The sequence below is a fragment of the Chionomys nivalis genome, chromosome 3 (assembly GCF_950005125.1).
Source record: "Chionomys nivalis chromosome 3, mChiNiv1.1, whole genome shotgun sequence".
NCBI lineage: Eukaryota > Metazoa > Chordata > Mammalia > Rodentia > Cricetidae > Chionomys > Chionomys nivalis.
Window position 1 is genome coordinate 110,503,722 of NC_080088.1, and position 14,757 is coordinate 110,518,478.

The window sequence follows — 14,757 nt, forward strand, 5'->3', positions numbered from 1 at the left end:
TTTAATGTTATTTTTAGAAGCCAATAAATTCTTCATTATCCAACTGAGGCTTTTATTTTTCAGACGATGCATTTCTCATTGAAACATGGATAATGTTAGATCTTATATACCTCTTATCTAATAGAAGTAGAATGCAAACTACATATACAGAATCTTAATTTTCTGATACCCACATGAACTGTTTAGTAAGTTATAGGTGAAATTAATTCGAATAAAATATAAAATAGTGTATCTAAAATGTTATTTCATCATACAGTGACAATTAAAATCATTAAGATATTTTATGTCTGTTTTTCTCTGACTTTTCAAATCCTGATGTGTGTCTCAGCACATCCTGCTTCAGATGAGCTACGTTTCAGTGCTCAGCCTTACGTGGCTGGTGACTGTGCATGCTTTAACTGGCAGGCCAGGCTTCAGTCACCAGCCTCAGATGGAGTAGCACTTGAAGTGCTACTGAACGCAGTCTGGGTGAAGGAAGGAAGAAAAACTGGCCAACTGAGCTTGCTTTCTTCCAGGAGGCAGGTTATTGAGCACTTTGGAAGCTACTATTTCTGTTAACTTATTATCAGATAATGAATGCTTCCTGGTTAAGTGTCTTTGGAGGAGAAACAGATATTGTTGGAGTGAGGTAAGCTCAATATGCATTTGGGATTTCATAATGGTGGAAGTTTGCTAAAGATTTTTTTCTCTATTTTTTTTTATTGATGCTTATTTTGCTAAAGATTTTAATCCCATGTTAGAGCCTCCAGAATTGAGTTTAAGACATTATCTCAGTGAGGGAGACATTAATACATGTAATAGCTTGACTTTGCTTGATTTTGGGGGGTTTGCAAAGAGCTTCAGAACTAAGAAAATGATTGGTGATTTGCTATTTCAGTGCTCTCTGTTTCTTATGACCGCTGTTAATAGGTGGCTACAGTGTCAGAAAAGTCCCGAATAATGGAACTAGAAAAAGACCTAGCCTTGAGAGTACAGGAAGTAGCTGAGCTCCGAAGAAGGCTAGAGTCCAGTAAGCCTCCCGGGGATGTGGATATGTCTCTTTCTCTTTTGCAAGAAATAAGTGCTTTGCAAGAAAAGCTAGAAGCCACACGTACTGACCACCAGAACGAGATGACCTCTCTGGCGGACCGCTTTGGAGCTCGGGAAGAGACGTTTCAGAAGGAGATCAAGGCTTTGCACGCTGCCACTGAAAAGCTTTCCAAAGAGAATGAGTCCTTGAGAAGCAAACTTGACCACGCCAACAAGGAAAATTCCGATGTGATAGCTCTGTGGAAGTCTAAGCTGGAGACCGCCATCGGATCCCACCAGCAGGCAATGGAGGAGCTGAAGGTGTCTTTCAGCAAAGGGATTGGAACGGACTCAGCTGAATTTGCTGAGTTAAAGACACAAATAGAGAGACTGAGACTAGATTATCAGCATGAAATAGAAACTTTACAGAGTAAACAGGACTCTGAACGATCTGCTCACGCGAAAGAGATGGAGACCCTGAAGACCAAGCTGATGCAAGTCATTAAAGAGAAGGAGGACAGCCTGGAGGCCGTCAAAGCGAGGCTGGACAGTGCAGAAGACCAGCATCTAGTGGAAATGGAAGACGCCTTAAACAAATTGCAGGAGGCTGAAATAAAGGTAAAGGAGCTAGAGGTTCTGCAAGCCAAGTACAATGAACAAACCAAGGTCATTGGTAATTTTACATCCCAGCTCCAGGTTGTCGAAGAAAAGCTCTTGGATCTTGATGCACTTCGGAAAGCCAATTCCGAAGGTAAATTGGAAATCGAGACACTTAGACAGCAGCTTGAGGGAGCTGAAAAGCAGATTAAAAATTTAGAGATGGAAAGGAACGCTGAAAGTAGCAAGGTTTGTATTGACATCTTCCATCATTTTTACTTTTGTTCTTTTCCTTTTGTTCTTTTTCATTGTATGTTACTTTTGAGTTGAAGTCTTTCATCTTCAGAATCCCTGATTTAACAGGAGTTGTGTGGTGCACCCACTTGAGTATCATAGAATACCTTCTGAGGATCTCAAGTGTGTTTTCATATGAGATCAGGGCAAATAATGGCCAGACATGTGAATTTTCCTTTATTATCATCTGGAAACCTTATCTGCTACCTTATCTCCTGGTGGTGATATAAACTCCTATTTAAGTTTAATTCTAGGCTGTTTAAAAATAGAGCTTCTTTAAAAAAAAAATCTCTATTTAAATAGAGCTAACTCCCTAAAACAGTGGTGTTAAGGTGAATAAGGTGTTAAGGAAAGAGAGGAGAGAGAGAGAGATTGACTTAAAAACTCAGATTGGGCATGATGGTACTGTAATACTTAGGATGATGCAGCAGGAGGTTTTCCAGTTTAGTTCCAGGCCAGCCTGGACCACATAAAGAGACCCTGTCAAAAAAACAATCAACTAAAACAAAACTCTCTTTTAACATGCTCGCAACACAGTAAGTATGGTATGCATTATTATTACCATACTTTTATGCCACGATGAAGAAACTGTTTGTCGTAAGATGCCATGACCAAAGCAGCTTAAAGAAGGAGTTACAGTTCAGAGGGTGAGTTCATGATCATTGTGGCCAGGGAGGCAGGAGGCAGACAGGCAGGTGCTAGAGCAGTAGCTAAGAGTTTACATCTTGATCCATAAGCGTGGGGTGGAGTGAGAGACCCCGGGAATAGTGTAGGCTTCTGAAACCTCACCTCCTCCAGCAAGGCCACACGTCCTGATACTTCCCAAACAGTACATCAGCTGGAGATCAAGTATTCAAATCTTTGATCCTGTGAGGGCCGTTCTCATTCAAACCACCACACCATCCAACCTTTGCATTTGGAGGTGGGGATCTTAGTGTGTACCACAGGCTGCCCTCAAACTCATGCCCTTGAACTCATAATCCTTCTGCCTTTTCCTCTCAAGTGCTGGGGTTACAACATGTACCATTATATCCCTGTTCCTTGTGTTTTTTGTTTTTTTCAAGACAGCTTGGGCTAGGGCTGGCTTTGTAGCCCAGGCTGGCCCTGAGTTCTCAGTGGTCCCCCTGCTTTGGTCTTCCAAGTCCTGGGATTAATATAGGCATAGGCCTCTACTTTTCTGGCCGTTCCTTTTTGTGTGTTTTATTTGGGGAGACGTGCTGCTTGTCAAGGATTAGGAAATGACAATATCTACCAGCTATGTCTCCTGCAACAAGCTCTGCTAAAATCAGCGTCTGTTCTTCAGGGGAATCTTTCCCAGTCTTGCCACTAGTGGGGGCTCTAGGACTGGTGAGGAATAATTTTTGTGGAAGAAGTTGCTCTATTGACAAAGAAGAAATTGTGCAGGCTAAACCGGGAGAGGTAAAGGCAGATAAACAAGAAAAGTCGGCTAAGTAACCAAACTTGAAAATAAAGTAGCTACAGGAAAAATGTCTCTAGTTGCATGTGGTTCTGAAATAGCAATAAAAAACAAGTTAACTAGAAGAGAATAAAGCTGGGTTCTAATTGCTAATATCTAGTGGATCTTTAAGTATGACTCAAGTGTTGAAATATTTTAAGTATACAAATATTCAGAATAATACAGACTACCATTATAAGGTGCCTAGGGTCTGTCTATGCTAAGCACAGGCTCTACTACTGAGCTACATACTCAGCACTAGGGTTTTTAAAGATCAGGAGCGAATTTGATCAGTTAGCTCATTTAGGAAGTAAATACCAGCACTTACTGCTTTAGACCATGTTGATGCTCAAATTTAGGTGTAGAAAAGTAGTATATTTTTTAAAATAGCCATCAGAGGCTAGGTGGTAGTTGGTGGAGCATGTCTTTAATCTTAGCACTCAGAAGGCAGAGGCAGGCAAATCTTTGTGAGTGTGAGGCTAGCCTAGTTTACGAAGTGAGTTCCAGGACAGTCAGGGCTACACAGAGAGAAACCCTGTCTTTAAAAAAACAAAACCAGGGGCTGGAGAGATGGCTCAGTGGTTAAGAGCATTGCCTGCTCTTCCAAAGGTCCTGAGTTCAATTCCCAGCAACCACATGGTGGCTCACAACCATCTGTAATGAGGTCTGGTGCCCTCTTCTGGCCTTCAGGCATAAACACAGACAGAATATTGTATACATAATAAAAAAATAAAAAAACGAAACCAAACAAACAAATAAATAAATGGGCCACACTGGGTGGTGGTGGCGCACGCCTTTAATCCCAGCACTCAGTAGGCAGAGGCAGGCGGGTCTCTGTGAGTTCGAGGCCAGCCTGGTCTAGAAGAGCTAGTTCCAGGACAGGAACCAGAAACCCTGTCTTGAAAAATCAAAAAAAAAAAAAAAAAAAAAAAAAAAAAAAAAAAAAACACAGCTCTTTTGTGTAGTTTTTGTTGTATTTCTCATTTTTTTACATTTTATTTTTCCTTATCATTTTTTTTGTTTCTTTTTTGTTCATTTGGCTCTGTACCATATAACTTGGTGTGTTAGGCTAATAGCATTACCACAGAACTCCAGGAAAAACAACTAATGCTCAGTAACCTACGGGACACTTTGAGTGAAGTCAGTCAAGTGAAGGAGACTTTGGAAAAAGAACTCCAAACTTTGGTAAGTACCTGTCAGTTGGGAATCTGAACCTCAGCGTTTCCGGCTTTTTCCATTTAAAAGAACATTCTCCATTAAAAAAAAAAAAAATACTGCAGTTGTTTTTACTTCAAAAATACGGATTTAAATTGAATATATTAGCTGCTGGTAAATACCTTCCAGGGAACTGGGTCAAATCGAACAAGCATTAAAGGTAGGTGATAACTTTTATTTTCTTTCTTTCTTTTTTTTTTTAATTCTAGAGTTTAATTTATTTGAGAGGGTGGCCTTATTTAGACACCTCAGAGCTTTTTTTTAATGTGTATAGGTGTTTTGCCTGCATATATGTCTGCACAACAAACACACACATGGCTGGTGCCATCTGGAGTTACAGACGGTTGTGAGCCCCGTGTGGGTGCTGGGAGTCAGTGCTCTCAACCACTGAGCCATCTCTCCAGCCCTGATAACTTTTCTTTTTTTTTAAAAAATGTTCTTTTCCTCTGGTAAGGCAGGTGGACTGTTGTTGGCAGCTTGGTTTTACAAAGCACAGAGCTAGATCTTCCCACTCACGCACCTAGCACTGCCAGGTTTCACTGGCTGAGACCCTTTCCTGCACCATGCCTTCAGCATCTGTTTAGACTGGGCAACAACTGTCCAGGTCTTGAGTGCCCTGTGTTGGTGTGACAGTGTGCTATCTAATTGAACTGCCACTCGGTTATATTCTGCCTTAGGAAATTATACTGCTTTTGCATGTTTCCTCTTAATCCCAAATTATGTAGTGGCACAGGGTTTAATCCCAGCACTCGGGAGGCAGAAGCTGATAGACTCTGAGTTCCAGGCCAGTCTTGTGTACACAGCGAGCTCTAGACCAGCCAAGGCTACATAGTGAGATCCTGTCTCAAAAAACAAACAAACTGACCAAAGGTAACACCCCACCAAATTGTAAGACTTTCAAAATAAACAAACAAAAACTCTTGTCACTTTTCTTCCCTCTTACTTTGCCTCCTACAGCACAATTTGACCTTACTTGAGGCTGGTAATTGTGGGCCATGGTATTCATATAAGCTTGCAGAGAACCTAGGCAGCTTCTCAGGAGCAGTTGTCCCAGCTGCTCCATATGCCTCCCTGTTGCTCTGCTACTTCGCGGATCGCAGTGCTTACTTTTCTTTCTTCTTCTTCTTCTTCTTCTTCTTCTTCTTCTTCTTCTTCTTCTTCTTCTTCTTCTTCTTCTTCTTCTTCTCCTCCTCCTCCTCCTCCTCCTCCTCCTCCTCCTCCTCCTCCTCCTTTTTTTTTTTTAAATGTGTGTTGGTGTTTTGCTTGCATTTATTCCAGATCTTGGAGTTACAGACAGTTGTGAGCTCTTAACCTCTGAGCCATCTCTCTAGCCCCCACAGTGGTTTCTTAGTATATGCCTGTGCTACAATTTTCTATTCTTCTGTCTCACTGTACAGCAGGCTGATTTGAAACCCTCTCAACTATTTAGCCCAGGCTGCCCTCACACTCACAGCAGTCCTACTACCTCAGCCTTTTGACTGTTGGCGTTATAGGTAGGCATGAGCTCAAATTTTTACTTAAATATTTTATTTTCTTTTTAATTATGTGTATGCAAGTGTGTTCATGGGTATGTTCACATTGAGTGCAATACCTGTGGAGGTCAGAAGAGGGTGTCAGATTTCCTAGCGTTAGAGTTACAGGTGACTTTGGGCTGCCTGCTGTGGGTACTGGGATCTAAACCTGGGTCCTCTGCAAAAGGAGTAAGCACTAGCACTCTTGATCACTAGTCCATCTCTCTAGCCCCAGTTTCTACCTTTAAAAATAGCCATATTGTTCATCATATTGCTGTTCACATATAGTTGCATAAATTTAAATTGCTACATTTAGTTCAATTTCATTTCTCTGTTAAGTTCTTAGTAGCCACATTACAGAAAGTTCTGTTGGACAATCCTGTATATAATATGTACACTACATTTAAAAAAATGGCCTTTAAATCATTATTTTATGATTTGAATTTTGTTTTCTCTTTTGAGACAGGGTCTTTCTTTGTAGCTCTAGCTGTCCTAAAACTTACTATGTAGACCATGCTGGCCTTGAGCTCATGGGGATCTCCCTGCCTCTGCAATCTGAGTGCTGACTCTAAAGGCTTGTGCCACTACATCTGGCTATTTTGTGATTTGGAGTCCTTTAAGAAAATGTTTTAGGGGCTGATGAGATGTCTCAGTGAGCTGAAAGAGGCCTGAAGCCTTGAGTTTGAGCCCTAGTGACATAGTGGAGGGAGAGAACCGACTCCAGCAGGCCATCTTTTGATCTTCACGTGCATACCATGGTGCGTGTGCCCACACTGGACACACACATGCACAAATAAATAAATAATTTTAAAAAACAAAGGAAATGGGACTGGATAGATGGCTCTGTGGTTAAGAGCAGTTGTTGCTATTTTAGGGGAGTAGAGTCGAGTTTCCAGCACCCACGTCAGACAACTCAACAGACTATAACTCCAGTTTGAGGGCATTGGATGCACACCTCTGGTCTCCAAGGGCACCTGCACACACTTAAATGCACATACCCATATAGCACCTACATGTAATTAAAAATAATAACTAAATTCTTTTTTATTTATTTATTTTTTTTTTTTGAGACAGGGTTTTTCTATGTGATCATAGGTGTTGTAGAACTTGCTCTGTAGGTCTGGGTAGCCTCGAACTCAGAGATCGACTGCCTCTGGGTTTAAAGACATGTGCTACAACATCCAGCATAACAATAAAGCTTTAAAAATGTGTTAAGTACTGTATTTTGCTGCCCTGTCTTCTAAAATTCCAAGAGTTACATTTTAAAAAAAAAAAAACAATGCAAGCATATTCCTCTACATGCTCTTGGAAGAACGCATGCCTCTAGAAGCCTGGCTTTGTGAGCGATATAAATAGGTGCTCTGTAGGCTTATGCTAGTTTATGTGCTTATCTTTTAATAGTCTCTGTTAGAAATATTCATTAAAAAATGTCTTTGGGGGCTGGAGAGATGGCTCAGCGGTTAAGAGCATTGCCTGCTCTTCCAAAGGTCCTGAGTTCAATTCCCAGCAACCACATGGTGGCTCACAACCATCTATAGTGAGATCTGGTGCCCTCTTCTGGCATGTACATGTTAGCAGAATATTGTATGCATAATAAATAAGTCTTTAAAAAAAATGTCTTTGGGATGCTGGAGAAATTGTTCAGTGGTTAAGAGCACTGGCTACTCTTTCAGAGGACTCAGATTCTGTTCACAGCACCCACATGGTGGCTCACAGCCATCCACTAATCGAGTTCCAGGGGCTCTGATATCCCCTTTCTGGACAACAGGCATGTATGCAGTGCATAGACATACATCCAGGCAAAACACTGATACACATAAAATCAAGTCAGTAACTCTTTTAAAAGATTTCTTGTTACAGCTACTTCAAAATTTATTCCAGGAAAACCAGAGAGGTTCTTTTAGCTTAGCTTGTCGTCATGTTTAGAACAGGAGACCTTTAACAGTAGGTGACAATGAAGCAATTCTGCTGATAAAGTTGCAGACACAGATATTAGGCTTGAATTTAGTTCGGGTTTCTCTGGATACTCTCAGAGAGAAGAAACTCAGAACTCTACTTATTGTTCAGGCAAAATGCTTTTCTTCTTTTTGTGTTTCTTTTTTCTTCTCTCTCTCTCTTTTTTCTTTTTACATGGAATTCACCCTAGGGCTTTGCCCTTGCTAGACAAGACCAATGCCACTGAGCTACATCCCCACTCCTCAGGCAGATTTCAGAGGCGAAGGCAGCTCTTGGAGGGTTAGTCATGACACAGCATGTTCCTGCAGCACATATATAAATGTGTATGCATACACTTAATATATATGCCCATTCATACATGTGTGTACAGATATATCTGCATACATGCAAATATAAACCCACTCATATGTATACACGTGCACAATACACAGTTGGTAGTTCATCATAGCGTTAATGAAACAAGCTGCAAAAATAGTTAGCATTGTAACTGATAGACACGTTTAGTCTTTATCACCTGAGATCTTTGTATGATGAATCTCTAATTCTTTTTCTCCAGAAAGAAAAGTTTGCTGGTACTTCAGAGGAGGCTCTCTCTGTTCAGAGAAGTATGCAAGGTGTGTCCACTGAAATCAGAAAGTTTCAGTGTGTGTCATTAAGGGCTGGGACTGGCTTTGGGAGTGCAGAATTTAGTCTAATGTCATAATTCTGCAAGTTACATAATGCACAGAAAAACTGCATTCCATTAGTTTCCTGAATCTTCAAACTCAAGAAATAAGTACTCATTTCTTCTTTTGACCTAAGGCTTGTTCCATATTAAAATCTTAGTATTCCTGAGAAGACTGATTTTATCTGATTTTGCTATTGATAAGCTTTGGGTTTTGATTGGAAGCAGGAAAGACATGCCTAGGAAAGGCGCGGGGCCTTCTAATGTGCAGATGTGGGGAGACGGTGAAGCCTCATGTTCCCCTCTTGTTGCAGTGTGTAGTTGGCAGTGACGCTTTCAGTGTCCGTGTCCTCTGAGTTCATGAGGATGTGCTTGGCTTAGAAGCCAATCACTCTGGGTGACCTGTTAAATGTGATATTATATATATATACTTTTAACTTTATCCTAATAGATACTGTAAATAAACTGCAGCGAAAGGAGGAAGAGTTTAACATGCTGTCTTCTGAACTGGAGAAGTTGAGAGAAAATTTAGCAGGTAAGGTGATGTCATCTGGTGACAAGCCATTAAATGCGATAGAATGTCTAGGATAAGAGTTTATATTTCAGTAACAGCCCTGCCCCACAGACTGTGTCACTCTGTGTGCTTGTCTGAGAGCTGTTTCCTCTCCTCTGTTTATAAGACGTCAGAATCTCTCTGCTGCTGTTGCAATGCTTGTTCACTGTCACACAGGTGACCACTTGCTCCTTGTCTCTACCCTTACCCTTGTGTTTCTTCTCAACACAGTGCCATCTCACTCAGTAGAGGTGTAAGCCTTGCCCATCAAACCCCGTATCTCTGAGAGTTTGCCTCAGACTTGTCTTCCCCTCAGCCACTGCACTCTAGCCATATCGGCCTCCTTGCTTTGTTGGACCTGTCAGATCACGTGCTGCTTGGGGGCCTTTGACTTGCTTCCTGTTTCCTATCCTTCCTTCAGAGGGTTCCATGTCATATTTTACTCTTTCCTTCTCCTTTCAACATCCTTTCTCTCCTTCCAGTCTCTCCCCTCTTCCCTCAGCACTCACCTCTTCCTATGTATTGTTCCTTTCTTTATTCTACTTACTATCTATCTGTCTTTGCTAGACTGGCGTTTCCCTCTAGGCAGAGGTGGCTGTCTGCAAATATCCCCACTATACGGATGCATTCAATAAACTTTTCTTGTTCTTAACACAGCAGTGCTGTTTCTTTTCTGTATATATACAGATATGGAAGCAAAGTTTAGAGAGAAGGATGAAAGAGAAGAGCAGCTGGTAAAGGCAAAGGAAAAATTAGAAAATGACATTGCAGAAATGATGAAGATGTCGGGAGATAACTCTTCTCAGCTTACAAAGATGAACGATGAACTGCGTCTGAAGGAAAGGTACGTCTGCTGGAGTGCGGGCTCGGGGTTGTCTGCTGGAGATCGGGCTCGGGGTTGTCTGCTGGAGAGCGGGCTTGGGGTTGTCTGCTGGAGAGCGGGCTCGGGGCTGCTGGGTGGCAGAGGCAGGCAGGTGGATCTCTGTGAGTTTGAGACCAGTCAGTTCTACACAGTGAGCTCCAGGACAGCCAGAGCTACATAGTAAGACCCTATTGGTTTTTTTTTTTGTTTGTTTGTATTGTTTTGTTTTTTTCCATAGACAGTGTTTCTCAGAACAGCTCTACAACTTCCAGAACTCACTTTGTGGACCAGGCTGGCCTTGAACTCACAGAGATCCACCTGCCTCTGCCTTCCAGGTGCTGGGATTAAAGGTGTGCGCTACCACCTCCTGGTTAGACCCAGTCCTAAAATAGAGACAAAACTCAAAAACAAAAGGCTCAGGGTTGTCTTATTTTAAGGATTCTTGACTCTCTTTTCGCTTTATGTTTCTTTTTTCTGGTTTTCCCTCCTTTAAGGTGTTTGAGTGTGTGTGTGTGTGTGTGTGTGTGTGTGTGTGTGTGTTTCTGGGGACTAAGGTCAGTTGGAGCTATATTCCAACTTTGTTCCTTTCTGTATTACTGCCTCAGTGTACCTTGAATCACCTGTGTAACGTTTGTTACTGTTTTTAAAAATTCAACCATGGGTTTTAGGTATCAATCAGGATTGTTTAGCAAGTAAACAGCTTTTATTGAGCCTTCTTGTCAGTCCTTGTTTGACCTAAAATGAGGTCTATCAGACAGAATTAAGAAATATAGTAGAATCCGTAGATCTTCCAGTGACTTAGGAACACAAGGCACTAGCTTCCCATTATAAAGAAGAAGAAGCCGAGGCTCACTCAAGGCTTCATAGCTGTGCCGCATCTATTATTCTTAAGTTCCTTTTTGTTAGATTTTTGAGACAGGGTCTCTCTGTGTACCTGGCTATCCTGGAACTTGCTATATAAACCAAGCTGTCCTTGAACTCACAGAGTGTTGGTTCAAGGTGTGTGCCACCACACCCAGCTTATTCTGAGGTTCTTGTTTTTTTCTCTTTCTTTTCATAGTGTCATATAGAAATCAAATGCTTAATTAACAAGGCAAAGTTTTAGAGAACATTTTAGAACCATTAGAATTTTGCTTAGTAAAGTATTAATGTTTTTGAAATTATATCACTATCTAGCCTTTCACCCACACACAGCACAGTTGAAGGTCAGTGGGTGAATAATGATCTGGCTTTTTTTTTTTTTTTTTTTTTTTGGTTTTTCGAGACAGGGTTTCTCTGTGGCTTTGGAGCCTGTCTTGGAACTAGCTCTGTAGACCAGGCTGGTCTCGAACTCACAGAGATCCGCCTGCCTCTGCCTCCCAAGTGCTGGGATTAAAGGCGTGCGCCACCATCGCCCGGCAATGATCTGGCTTTTGACTGGTGGCTTCAGTAGCTATTTTGGTTCCCTTTGCTCTGGAGCAGCTGTATAAGTTTGCAGGGCCTGCAGAAGGTGCCACATCTGAAGGTATCTAATAAGATACAGCCAGCACCATTCCACGTGCTTCCCCCGTGCTTGCTCATTCACTTGATAGCCCTGATTCTGCGCCAATGTCCCAGGCTTTCCCTGTATCCATGAGGAGCTATATAACTTGCGCGCGCGCGCGCGCGCGCGCGTGTGTGTGTGTGTGTGTGTGTGTGTGTGCGCGCGCGCACATACAGACAAGAGCAGGACAGCTGCCAAGGTCATTCCTCAAGCACCATCAACCCCTTTTAAAGACAGGGTCTCTCAGTGATTTGGGACTTGTTAAGCAGGCCGCACTAACTGACCAGAGAGCCCCAGGGATTGATTTGTCTCTGACTCCTTAGTGCTGGGGTTGTAAGGATGCCACCACACCTGTCTTTTTCACATGGGTTCTGGGACTTGAACTCAGGCCCATATGCTTGCAAAGCAAATACTTTACTGTCTCCACAGAACCTAGCTGGTCCTCTTTAAACAAGAATTATTTATGGTAATTACCATATTTTCTTTTCCTAAGAGGCACTTAAATGACTTTTGGTAACCTAGTCTGCCAGAAATTTGAAACTTACTTCCTTTAATATTTTTCCTAAAATTTTTTGGATCGAAAAACCTTTAATAAAAATATTTTAAGATTTATCTTTCCAAAGTCACAGAGAAACCCTGTCTCAAAAAACAAAAAAAAAAAAAAAAGATTTATCTTTATTTTATGTGTATGTGTCTTTTGCCTACACATATTTAAGTGCACCATGTGCATGTACTGCCTACAGGCCAGAAGAGGGCATCAGATTCCCACAGACTGGCGTCATGGATGGTTGTGAACTAATTTATCTGATCTGAAACAGGGTCTTTGTATAACCCTGACTGCCCAGGAGCTTACTGTGTAGACCACACTGACCACAGCTTCCAGAAATCTACCTGCCTCTGTTTCCCAAGTGCTGGGATGAAAGGTGTGTTCACCACATCTGGCCTAATATATTTATCTCAACTCATATTTCTTTTTTTTTAAAGATTTATTCATTTATTATGTATACAGTGTTCAGTCTGCACGCATACCTGCAGGCCAGAAAAGGGCACCAGATCTCATTACAGGTGGTTGTAAGCCACCATGTGGTTGCTGGGAATTGAACTCGGGACCTTTGGAAGAGCAGTCGGTGCTCTTAACCTCTGAGCCATCTCTCCAGCCCTCAACTCATATTTCTTTACTGATCTATTAATAAAGAGTTGTAAATTCTTGCAGTTATAGTAGTTGTTACTCTAAATATATTTATAACAATCACAGTTGTTAAAATTCTTCAGGAAATTCATTTTTAAATTTTCTTGATTTCAGGTATAATTTCTTATAAATTTTGCAATTTGATATAGTTTTTTATAGTATATTTATAGTGTAACTCTTTAGTTTAAAACATGAAAAATTTGGGGCTGGAGAAATGGCTCAGAGGTTAAGAGCACGGATTGCTCTTCCAGAGGACCTGAATTCAATTCCCAGCAACTACATGGCAGCTCACAACCATCTGTTAATGAGATCTGGTGCCCTTTTCTGGCCTGCAGGCATACATGCAATCAGTACAGTGTGAACACATTAAATAAATGACTCTTGGCTTCTTGCTATCTATTAAAAAAACCATGAAAAATCTAGTTATCAAGATGGCTCAGTAGCTAAAATATTTGACGCACAAGAATGAGAGTTCAGATCCCCAGAATCTAGGTAATCCCAGAGTGCCTACAGTGAAGTGGGAGGTGGAGACAGGAATGTCCCAGTGCAAAGCAATAAACGGGAAACTCTACTTCCAGTTCAATGGAAGGTGAGGACTGGAACCCAAGGTTATCTCTGACCTCCATGCGCCATGCTGTGATATGCTTACCTGGACTCACACATGAACATACACACCCACACAGTGATTACACACATACATATATGCACATTACATGTACACATAGCACATGCATACGTATAAAGAACTATCTGACAATTTATATCGAAACTTATTCTAGATCTGTGGAAGAACTACAGCTAAAACTTACAAAGGCTAATGAAAACGCAAGTTTTCTACAGAAAAGTATTGGGGAAGTAACTCTTAAAGCCGAACAGAGCCAGCAGGAAGCAACTAAAAAGCATGAAGAAGAAAAGAAAGTATTGGAGGAAAAACTGTTGGAACTGGTAAGGAGACACAAAGGGGATTGCTGGTAAAGCAGGGGCAGTCAATGTGAGGCCTGATGCCTCACTCCTTTCTTCTCTTCTTCAGGAAAAGAAGATGGAAACAAGCCACAACCAGTGTCAGGACCTGAGAGCCAAGTATGAAAAAGCCAGCTCAGAGACAAAAACAAAGCACGAAGAAATCCTGCAGAACCTACAGAAGATGCTGGTGGACACAGAGGAGAAGCTGAAGGCTGCTCAAGAGGCAAACAGAGGCCTGATGCAGGATATGGAGGAGCTGAAAGCACAGGCCGACAAGGCCAAAGTATGTTCTGAGGCACAAACAGTGTGCTTGTGTTATATCTCAACTAAGTTCTGCATAGAGGCGGCAGGAACCGAGTGACATGTGTGGCCTGTTAAACTCTGCATGCATGGCAGGGTGGTAAACTGCATCTTTTGTGGCTTTAAGTGTTCCATGCCAGCTCTTCTTCCTTGTAGGGGAAGGTAATGGCTATAGGTCTTTCCCGATGTACTGTGTAGCCATCACCACCCCCTGCTGTTTGTCCCGAGTGATTACAACCTCTTCCTGTTGCCTGGGCTCTGTCTGCTTGCTCGGAGTAGATTTTCTGTTTCGCAAAGCATCTTTCTCTGATCTTGGCTGAGCCTGCTCCACCTTGCACTAAGGTAGAGAGAGACAAAGGCAGGAAAATAGGAGGCAGAGGCCAGGGAAGCAAGTGAGCATTGTATTGGAACTGGAGGAGAGCAACTGGCGAGCAGAGTCTTACATAAAGAACTAGAGCTCTGGAGAGAGCTTTGAAGCTCTGTGAACTTGCTGACAGCTCTGTGAAGCTGGCTTCAAGTAACTCAAGAAAATACCTTATTGTTAGAAATAGTTAGAATTTTGTATATTGAATCTCAACTTATGTTGTCAGGATTGTATCTGCACCCCAATATATTCTTCGACTTTGGTAACTTAGTAAAGTTTACCCTTTCTACTACTATTTAACTT

The 14,757-nt window shown here is 41.7% G+C and overlaps 1 protein-coding gene across 4 annotated transcripts in view; it reads left to right on the forward strand.

Moving 5' to 3' along the window:
* Window positions 1-14,757, forward strand: part of Clip1 (CAP-Gly domain containing linker protein 1) — a 104,887-nt gene that overhangs the window by 38,296 nt on the left and 51,834 nt on the right. For all 4 annotated transcript variants that reach the window (XM_057765884.1, XM_057765885.1, XM_057765883.1 and 1 more), the window contains 7 exons: window positions 910-1,854; window positions 4,424-4,540; window positions 8,594-8,651; window positions 9,153-9,236; window positions 9,942-10,098; window positions 13,607-13,772; window positions 13,858-14,073. In XM_057765884.1, coding sequence (XP_057621867.1) covers window positions 910-1,854; window positions 4,424-4,540; window positions 8,594-8,651; window positions 9,153-9,236; window positions 9,942-10,098; window positions 13,607-13,772; window positions 13,858-14,073 — 1,743 coding nt within the window. The remainder of the gene's footprint in view (window positions 1-909; window positions 1,855-4,423; window positions 4,541-8,593; window positions 8,652-9,152; window positions 9,237-9,941; window positions 10,099-13,606; window positions 13,773-13,857; window positions 14,074-14,757) is intronic.